This window comes from Epinephelus fuscoguttatus, linkage group LG17, assembly GCF_011397635.1.
Source record: "Epinephelus fuscoguttatus linkage group LG17, E.fuscoguttatus.final_Chr_v1".
NCBI classification, from domain to species: Eukaryota; Metazoa; Chordata; class Actinopteri; order Perciformes; family Serranidae; genus Epinephelus; species Epinephelus fuscoguttatus.
The window spans coordinates 6,240,815-6,250,762 of record NC_064768.1 but is presented as its reverse complement, the minus strand read 5'-3'; the positions used below and the strand labels follow the sequence as shown (position 1 = coordinate 6,250,762).

Below are 9,948 nucleotides of genomic sequence, written 5' to 3'. Positions count from 1 at the left end.
AGTTGCTTCAGTGCATCCTCTGTAGGTGGTAGCTTGTAACTATCTGCCTTATACTTGTCAAAATGTGCCATCTCAGCTCTGGAATGTTTCTTGTTGTGATTCCTTTTGGGTAATAGGAAGCACAAAAACAGAATTCTGCAAAATCCAGATGGCTCACTTCAGATTTTACCCCCTGTATTTGTGTCACGTGGGTTTCGCCACTGCTCTGCCCCTTTAGGAGACGAGCAGCAGTCCTGAGTCTATTCACTCTAATGGGAAAATTGAACATGAGTACAGATTATCCCCAATTCTCTCACCTCATAGTCACTGAAGTACTGGACCCATTTTCACCCAGCCCTAACCCTTCTGAACATACTGACACTAAAATGGCATTTTCACACTGACTAATCAGGAGGAAATTAATTTTGATTGAAACACATCTCTCTTTTAGCAACACTCTCGATAGATCGGGCAACAACTGACATGATCTCTCACTAGGCTGATATTAGACATTAAGCTAGCAGATAAAAATGAGCGGCAAAATAAGGAACAAACAATAAATTTGTACTTTATCTTGTGTTGTATTGTTTTGAATCTGCTTTCATCCATCCACAAGATGCTCACTACATTTCAAAATGAGCTGAGGGGATGCGGTGGAGAGACGCCCACACACAAGACAGGAAGTATATACCATTTAATACCCTTGGCATAGCTTGGAATGTGGTATCTTTTGTTGTTTTTTGAAAGAGTGATGGAGAGAGGGACAGAGAAGGTGGACTATTGCACACAATGGTTAATATAACCTGTAATGTTTCTTTAAGTTATAAATTACCTATGATATTTGTAAGCACCACGAGTTGACATGCGCATCCCAAGTCATGAGCCTATTCATTGGAGATTCCTCCTGGTGAAGGAGATTTTAGTATGTGACCCATTTGTTGCTGGTCAGTCATGTAGTGTGAAAACCACAATGACTTCAAGACTACCGATTACAAGACAGCAGGTTGTACAGTGATCGGAAGACTTTGAAAGTCGTGTAGCGTGAACTTAGCTTAAACCAACTTTTGCAGACCTTCCAGTTTCGTCAGCAACAGAGAATGCACTGAATGCAGGTAATGCTTTTGCTTTTTCTGGACCTACAATATCAACTTCCTCATTTTTGCTGAAGCTTTCAACATAGTATTTGTCGCTCTTCGTGTGACCAGATGCTGAGGTGATGTGACCAGCTTAGGGAAATTTGGCTGTATTCCAGTGTTAACCTAGCCAAAGAGTTAACTTAAATCAATCATTTACTTGTGGAGTGGTTTTACTGTAGTTTTGGGTACACTTGCTTCTGTCGTATTACAAATGATATCCACCACAGACTCAGTGAATTCACTGATGACATCGATGGAGGTGTCCTGGAACGTGCCCTATCCTACGACTGGCTCCATCTCTCACGTCACTGGTGGATGTGTTGAAGTATGTTTACATATCTCAACCTCAACAAGACAGCCGCATGGTCGCTCCTCCTGTACACAGGCAGTGCTGCTCTGCAGTCACCTCTGAATGGCGTATGGCCGTGATCCAGAGTGTTTATTCTCCTTGTGGTGCAGGATGAGCAGGAACAGAACAGCACCTCACATTCATAGTCACACCAGTCCTTATTTACCATTAAGCACACGTCCTCTCTTTCTCTCACCAGAGTCTTCTGCTCTGTCAGATCAATAGAAAGAGTCACCTGGCTAAATGACGCTGTCCGTCTTTGACGTTTGACAACTGATGACTGCTAAATAACTTACTGTACTTAACATTAGCTGGGTATGTCAACCAGTGGCTAACACTAGCTACTGAGGTTATTTTTGCTGTTGTTTTTCTGAAGCCAGGTGTGTAGCTAGTTACCAAGTGTAGTAATAAGAGATACATTAATGAGAAACAGCAATTATTTACCTGATAAAAAAACACATGGTAGGCAGGTGCAGCATCAGATTATATTTTAATGTATTGGAAATGGTCCCATTTATTTCTTTGGCATGAAAAATTTGCAATTAACTCCTAAACTCAGAACCAGTTTGATTTATCATGAGGGATCAACCTGAACACAGGTTACACCATTTGAAAGTCCAAGATGGCCACTACAGAGACTAAAAATGGAAACATTGGTTTTGGGGTTTGTCAGACTCTAAACTTTCCAAAAATGTATAGTTTATAAACTCCCCAAAGTTTTGGACCAAGGTTGAAATCAGGACATAGAGAACCTGACTAAAAGAGCCTCTCTTGATTTTTCTCGAGTTTTAAGTTCATTTAAACTGTCTTTTACTTCCTCTGTTATTATACACCAAAGTGTTTTAATCAGTTCTTTTAAAAGTTGTTTTCATGTCTTGTCTGTTTTAATTGCTAACATGAAAAGCACTTTGCTACTCTGTTTTGAAAAGTTCTTTATAAATACAGATGATCATTATTACATTATATTTATTTCAATGTTGCAAAACACTGGGTTTCACTGGGTGTCACTTAGGCCCTGTTTACACCTGGTATCAACATGCGGTTTGGGTGATCTGATCTCAAGTGGACAGCCGTAAATACAAGTGTAAACGACCACCAAGGTGCTCATCTGATCCCTCAAAACACTTGCCAAGGTGATCTGAGACACATTTGACAACATATCTTTTTAATTTGTAACACTAATGTGTCCTGATGCATCCCCAACAAGGACTATGTCATCAGTGCAGGACGTGGTGGTTGTTTTGTTTTAACTTGTGGAAGGAGACGCTGAAATCTGCGGACAGTGATATCTCCAGCTGTACCATACAACTGCAAATCTTACTAGCAAGCATGCTTCAGAACAGCTAGCAGAAGTGTGGATGTAATAACTGTGCGCGAGGCAGTAATGAAATCTGATCACAGCTGGAGATCCATGATAGGCACAACAACATGTCTTGGCTGTCCTCTTGTGTGCAGATCACCGAAAATCAAGTTAATACCAGATCAAAGCAGGCTCTTATTCACACAAAAGGCCTCATCACTGAGTCAGGATATGACTCATACTCAAGTTCTTCCTATTTAAATATAAAAACAGTGTAGAGGAACGATGTCAAAAAAATACAGTTTTGCTCGGTCAAAAAAAAGTATCAGTAATACTGTAGGTCAGTTTTTAATCGTGCAAATACATCATAGCGTGGCAATTTCAATTCATCAAATTCATTTGAGATCCAGTCCAAACTCATATCAAAGATGATTTTATTTACATAAATCTCTTTTTAAAACAAAAGTTAAAATGAACAGCTTTCATCTTTTTAAAAGCTTTCAGAACAATCAAACTAATAACCAAAGTTCTTCAGAGCACAAACAGCTTTCTCATCAGATTTGACTCCTCCTCTGTCTCATCATCAACAACTTCATGACTCCTTGCAGCTTATTGCCTGTGAGCAGAAATTACAACAGTAATGCACACCAGTTTGAGGTCAAACCCTTAAAGATGTTCAGGCTGTGGAAGTCTAAACAACGTAATACTCACAGGAGTTGTGCTTGAAAGCATTTAATACAAATTCACGATGAAGACCTCTGTGGTCACTGAAGGATCCGTACTGTGTAAAACTGGGAAAACACAGCTCCTAAATATTTTCTGGGTCTCTGTTGTTCCAGTAGTTTTAAGATTTTGGATCAGTGTTCAGTAGAGCTGCAACTAATGATTTTTTTTTCCTACAAAGATTAATCTGCTGATTATTTTTCAGTTACTCAATCACTCGTTTGCTCTGTATCAAGTCAAATAATTGTGAAAAATGCTCATCTCAATTTCCCAGAGCCCAACATGATGGCCTCAGATTTTCTTGTTTAACCAACAGTCCAAAAACCAAAGACACTTCATTTACTCCAATAAATGACAAATAAACAGCAACTTCTCACATTTTAAAAGCTGAAACCAGCAAATGTTCATCATTTTTGCTTGAAAAACGACCAAATTTATCAATTCTCAAAATAGCTAGTGATTAATTTTGTTCCAATTGACTCTTCGTTGCAGCTCTAGTGTTCAGTAGGATGTCTGCTGCTAGAAAACAGAGGAACTGCTTCTTGTAGCTCAAACTTAACAATAAATATCACAGAGAGTGTGACATGACAGTGTCTGCAAATTCAGAAATAACAGAAAATGTAATTTCACTTTGCCTGCAGTTTAAGATTTTTTTAAGCCTTGAATTTCATAAATGTATTAAAAATACGCTTCCAGTGCTGCAGAGGCCCTGAGAGCAGAAACACAGTCTGAGCCCTAACAAAGCTGCAGTCATCACCATTTGATGCCCGAGCTGGACTGAATAAGAAAGCTCTCGTCTGTACCAGTGATCTGACACTAAAAGGTGCATTAACTGAATATGATGAGTCTTCTGAGAACAAAAATGACATCTACTCCTACAACATGACTAACAACTGACACAAAACAAATGGCGGTACCTTTTTCCTTTTCAAATGAATGCAGGTAGACAAAACAAGTGGCACCTTTTCATTATGTATTTTTGTGAGGAGCACTGAGACATAATCACTTTACCTGACATACTTTTTGGAATACCAGCGCGCTTATTACAAGCAACAATTTCTGGGCTGGAAACAAGAATTTAACCAAACTAAATACTGATTCACATGAGGAGAGACGTGGACATTTGTATTACTGAAAGAAAAAAGTAACTGAAAACAAAGTTTTGTCTTATCCTAATGGAGAAAGTGTGCACGTGTTTGTTTTATTATATGTACAATAACGTACACAAATGTAAGCAAGGTCACACAAGAGACCAGTAGTAAGTAATGACAGAGGTATATCAGTGATTACAGTAGCAAGTCACTTTTTAAATCACACACACCTCCGTTTTTCTCTGGTTGGTGCAGAGTTGATAGAAAACTGCTTCACTCTTCTGCCTTCATTCATTCATTCTCTCTCTAGACACAAACACACTCTTTCAGTTCGTTAAGGAGAAAAGTATTGAAGAGGTGTGAAACAACAAGCTGTGATCAACCTGCAGGTCAGACTCTGACAGCAGTTGAGGCTGGTTTAGTTAGAAACATTTTGATAGCAAGTACTGAGCATGCCACTGACACGTGACGAAGAAGAAAACACCGAGACTGTCAGTCAGTCGCTATGGGAAAAACAGCTGGAGGAAGTAATGACAGCAGGTATCAAACGGAAGTGCACAAAAACGTGTTCTTGAACTAAACACCTTCGAGAAACTCCCAAAACCTGACCTGCATATTGAGACCTGAACTTGTTTAATCACTACCATAGAAATAAAATGAGAGTAGAACGGATATTCCCATTCAAATCAATGTAGCAGGATGGTCAGAGTGGCGATCATTTTTATGTGTACTACTGCCACTGCAACTGTTGTAGCAGGCTAACTTCCACAAAAACTGTATAAACAAACCCACCTGCAGCAAGTTTCAAACTCAGTGAGGGGAGGCTTTACAGCAATGACCAAACGAGCAGTGGAGTGGCGTCTTGTGCGCTATCTCTGTTGCCTTGCAGCTAGATAGGAATCGCACATTGCTGGATCTAGCGCTACCGACTGAGAAAAGTAACTCTGTAAAGTACTTCTGCGTTAACGATATCTCCGCGTAGTTTCAGCTGGGAGATGTGTTTGAGCAGAGACTTCACTACCTTCATTGGTATCAAACAAATAAAGAAATCAACATATTAAAAAGAAAAATACAACTGTCCAAGTTTCTCTCATTCACTGAACTAAAACTAGCTTAAAAGGAGCAGTGTGTAGGATTTATTGGCATCCTGCCATGATCAGGCTCATTCTAAGGCAACAAAAACCCAATGATTCTTCAGGTGATTATACAGTGATGAAAACATAATTATGCATATTATATTCAAATATATGCCAACATATCTCCCTAAATCCTACACACTGGACCTTTAATTGTGCTGCTAACTTAGCAGCTTATTAGAAAACTTAACAGTGTGCCAAAACAGACTTGACTTGAGTGTTGTCACCGTGACAACAAACGCCATTTTTAAGTCAAATGGCCGCGCCAACAGTTCATTGTCCGTTCTACTCATTCTATTTCTATGCACTGCAGTTTTGTCGTTAATAAACTAACACACTCCAGCATTTCCCCTTTAATACACTGCTGGGGAACATGAACTGCATCTTTAAGACATCTTCTAAGAACATTACATGTTGGCAGGCACACACACTATAACACATATCCTTCCACATACACAAACACTCACTGGGGTGGCACAAGTGACAAAATCTAAACAAAGTTGTGACTCAAGTGTTGTTTATTTTCATTTTTCTGCAGCTTGCTCAACAAGGCAGACCTGAGCTGTGCAGAAAAAAATTAACTTCCTGATGTGTGTCAACGTTTGAGGCATCAGGAAACAAACCGTGTGGAGACAGCTGAGCCCACAGAGCAAGATTTGGATCAGGATCTCAAATAATTCTGGGATCAAATTAATCAAATAATCTATTAAACAAATTAAAACGACAGAATGACTATTTGGTGTACATCATGCAGCCCCGGCACACACACACTCGACACACACACAGAATGAGAGCAGCAGTTACTGTTTCCATGAGCCCTTATAGAGTAAAACCCAAAATCAAACAAAAAGAAACTAACAAGAGAAAAGAGAATGACATCCCTGACATTTTTCAAATTAAGATGCTGTTGTGTTTTATTATTAATTTTTAACTTAAATATAATAAAGATTTATGTAGATTTTCTCTACAGATCTCTTCCAGTCAGTCCTCGGTAGAGTCTGTGTCATCATTGATATAGTCTTCTTCTATTGGCGTGCTGCCATTTTGAGTCCCCCACTCATCTTCGTCGTACTCTATGCTGTCGTTGTCCTCCAGAAGCTCACTGTCGAGCTCTCCGGCTCCTCCTGCAGCCTGGACGCCAGCCACCACCCTGTCGATGGGCAGCTCTGCGGCTGGCTGTCCGTGCTGGTGTTCCCCTGGTGCTGGTGGGGCTGCAGCAGCATCGTCCTGCGGCACTGCGTACCCCCCATTGTTGTTAGAAGAGGCAGCTCGGTCTCGGTTCTCATCCTCGACGTAGACTCTCTGGTGGCACATGGGGCACGTGTCCTGGATGTAGAGCCACTTCCTCAGGCACAGCGCATGGAAGTAGTGGTGGCAGGGCGTGATGCGGGCCGAGGTGGCGAACTCCTGGTAGCAGATGGCGCACACGTCCTCGATGTCCCTCAACTGGTCCCCACGCACCTCCGGCAGAGAGTTGATCTTCTTGACGGCTGTGCGGCGGTTGATGAAGGTCTTCCAGCCATTCTTGGCTTGCAGATAAATGTTGAAGTAGGCGTGGAGGCACATCATGCAGGCACGGATCTTGCTGCCTGACTCGAACATCATGGTGTAGGCACCGTTTCCAAACATGATGACGCCAAACAGGAACTCAATGATGTTGCCTGTGGAGCGCACATAGTACACGTAGTCATCAAGCTTCTCCCACAGGACATTGGAAAAGCCATCCGCCATGAAGAGACCATAGACTGTCAGTGACACCACCACCTGGAGGGAAGAAACCAGTTAGATACAGTTTATTGAAAGCTGTACCAACCAGCAACATCTGAAAGAACATTAGGATGAAGTGAACAGATGATAAAGGGCAATGCATAACATTATTGTATGATCCACAGGAAAAAGCCTGAGCATACTGTTTTCTGTGTAAGTCACACACAAAATTGTTTAAAACAGATTAGTAGCCCCTCCTTTAGATAGCTACACCAGCAGAGAAAAACGAGCTATAACGTGAAGGAGCAAGTAAGCCAGCTAGGTGTAACCAAGTTACACTACTCTACACTGACCTGGTGTTGGTTGCTTTGTGACGTTAGCTGAAAAAGTAATTTGCAGACGGCAAGCTAGATAATTTAACAGCCAGATCAGGCCTGGAGTCTGGACAAATTAGATGATGTTTATCACTCAAGACTAGGGATGGGAATTGATAGGATTTTACTGATATTAATGCCATTATCGATTCTGCTTATCAATCCGATTCTTTATCGATTCCCTTATCGATTCCTCCTGTGAATTTTGTGTAGAAAAAGTAGACCTTACAGGTTTTCGATGTCTCTAAACAAGAAATTGTTTTGAGATTGAGTGCTTGTGTAAGTAAACAAATATGAAATTAGTCCACCGCTATCATCTAAAATGGAACAAATGAAAGAATATTTGTAGATGCCCCCAAGGATATATATTGCGATTTATATATATATATATTTTTTTTTAGGATGCATTATTTTCCACCAGATGACTTCAGTAGCTCTACTTGGTGAGTAACAACTTACATTGTTTACTGTATCGCGCATATATATATATAATATAAATAATTTATTACATGGCTCTATTAAATGCTGTATTCTGATTGGTCAGTCGGGGCATTCAGCAGTCTGATATTACTGTGTAATGACCGTTGCTAGTAGCAACGGTCATTACACAGTTGCTATGTAGCCCAGCGTTGCTAGGGACGCTGTCCTGCAACACTGCAGCTGTCAAACAACTTCAGAGGGAAAAAACCAAACAGAAGTGGCTGATTTTAACATTTCTTTTAACTTATTTGGAGAGTAGCTAAAAGGATTTTGGGGAATGGAATGCCGCATGAATAAGAATACAGACATTCTCTGCCAAAAACAAAAGAACACTGATTTGAATACACACTCGACAGTCATGCTTAATGACATTTTATGCGAGTTTTATGCCTCGGTTCAGTCCACTAAGCCTGGGTTGGTTTTAATGCACTTCGCGGAGGCAGACAACATTATTTATTTAACTGATAATTAGCCGTGTAGTAAGCAGGATAATGTATAATGAGCCGGTGAAACGGCTGCGCGTCGGGGTTCTATTCCCCTGTTGGGAGTTATTTTCCCAGTATTCACCATCTCATTATACATTATCCCTTACATAATATATTATATTTATTAATATTGATTTTAGGGCATACCGCCCAGCCCTAGGTGATAGTCTAACCCGTGTAACTGTATCAACAGAAGGTTTGCTGATTCGGACAGGATGTAGGGCGGTCAAGAGGGCAGTCCTGGATCAGACCTGGCGCTCGGTCTTGCTCTGGCTTAATTCAAGTTGCTACAGGGCTTTAAGTAAAGGTCTGTCTCCATTGGGCTGCCACTGTAAAATGTACGTAACAGAGGACAGAATGTGTATGTTATGGATGCTGGTAGTTTGTTGACATTAGCAGACTCAATTTTGTAGCAAATATTAGCAACTGTAGCAGAGCTGAAGAAAGGCAAGACACTCGCGTAACGTCACATCCCTTGGATTTTCCTGGAATATCTGTCCTGAATCCTTTACGAAGCAGTCAGTCCACAGGCTGTGAGGCAACCAAAAAAGTTGGGGATGGTCTCTGTTTTTTGTTTTTGAAACAACTTGTTCACCCATTGGCAAAAAAAAACAAAAAAACAATGAATAACTGTAAACAGTTACATATAGAACTTTAACAGTAGAAAAAAAGGTCAGAGCGAAGCAGTTAAAAGTCAGTCTTCTATCACAGAATATCATACACTAAACCTCACAGACTGATGAGACCTAACAGGAAGTATCTGAGTGTGCACTTCTTCAAAACAAATGTAACAGTACATTCTCATTCCTCACCTTGAGGCAGAGCTCGACGCAGAAGGCAGTGACAGCGAAGAGCCAGGTGTTGAGGGCGTAGTGGTGCCAGAGGGCGTAGCTGAGCACCACGGGGAGAACGAAAAGCGCCAGTGACACCAGCAAGACGGGGAAATGTCGGCGAAAAGAGGAGATGTGGGAGGCGCTTAGGGACATCAGGACAGGGTCGGTCATGCCGTGGATGAAGTGCAGGATGGCCGTCAGCAGAAGGCACATGTTCCGGCTCAGGCGGACCTTCAAACCAAAGTGAGAAAGGTTCTTAGACAACGATGTACAATGCTAAAATATAACCTCTCAACAAGATGTTTTCCACATAATCCGTTCAAGATGCCTGCAAGTTTCATCAACTTAGAGTGGT

The 9,948-nt window shown here is 41.0% G+C and overlaps 1 protein-coding gene across 1 annotated transcript in view; it reads right to left on the bottom strand.

The window, feature by feature from the left end:
* Positions 1-3,096: 3,096 nt before the first annotated feature.
* Positions 3,097-9,948, bottom strand: part of rnf139 (ring finger protein 139) — a 23,870-nt gene continuing 17,018 nt past the window's right edge. Inside the window, exons 5-6 of the mRNA XM_049601568.1 lie at positions 9,573-9,824; positions 3,097-7,478 (exon numbers count right to left, since the gene is read on the bottom strand). Coding sequence (XP_049457525.1) covers positions 6,696-7,478; positions 9,573-9,824 — 1,035 coding nt within the window. The 3' untranslated portion in view covers positions 3,097-6,695. The remainder of the gene's footprint in view (positions 7,479-9,572; positions 9,825-9,948) is intronic.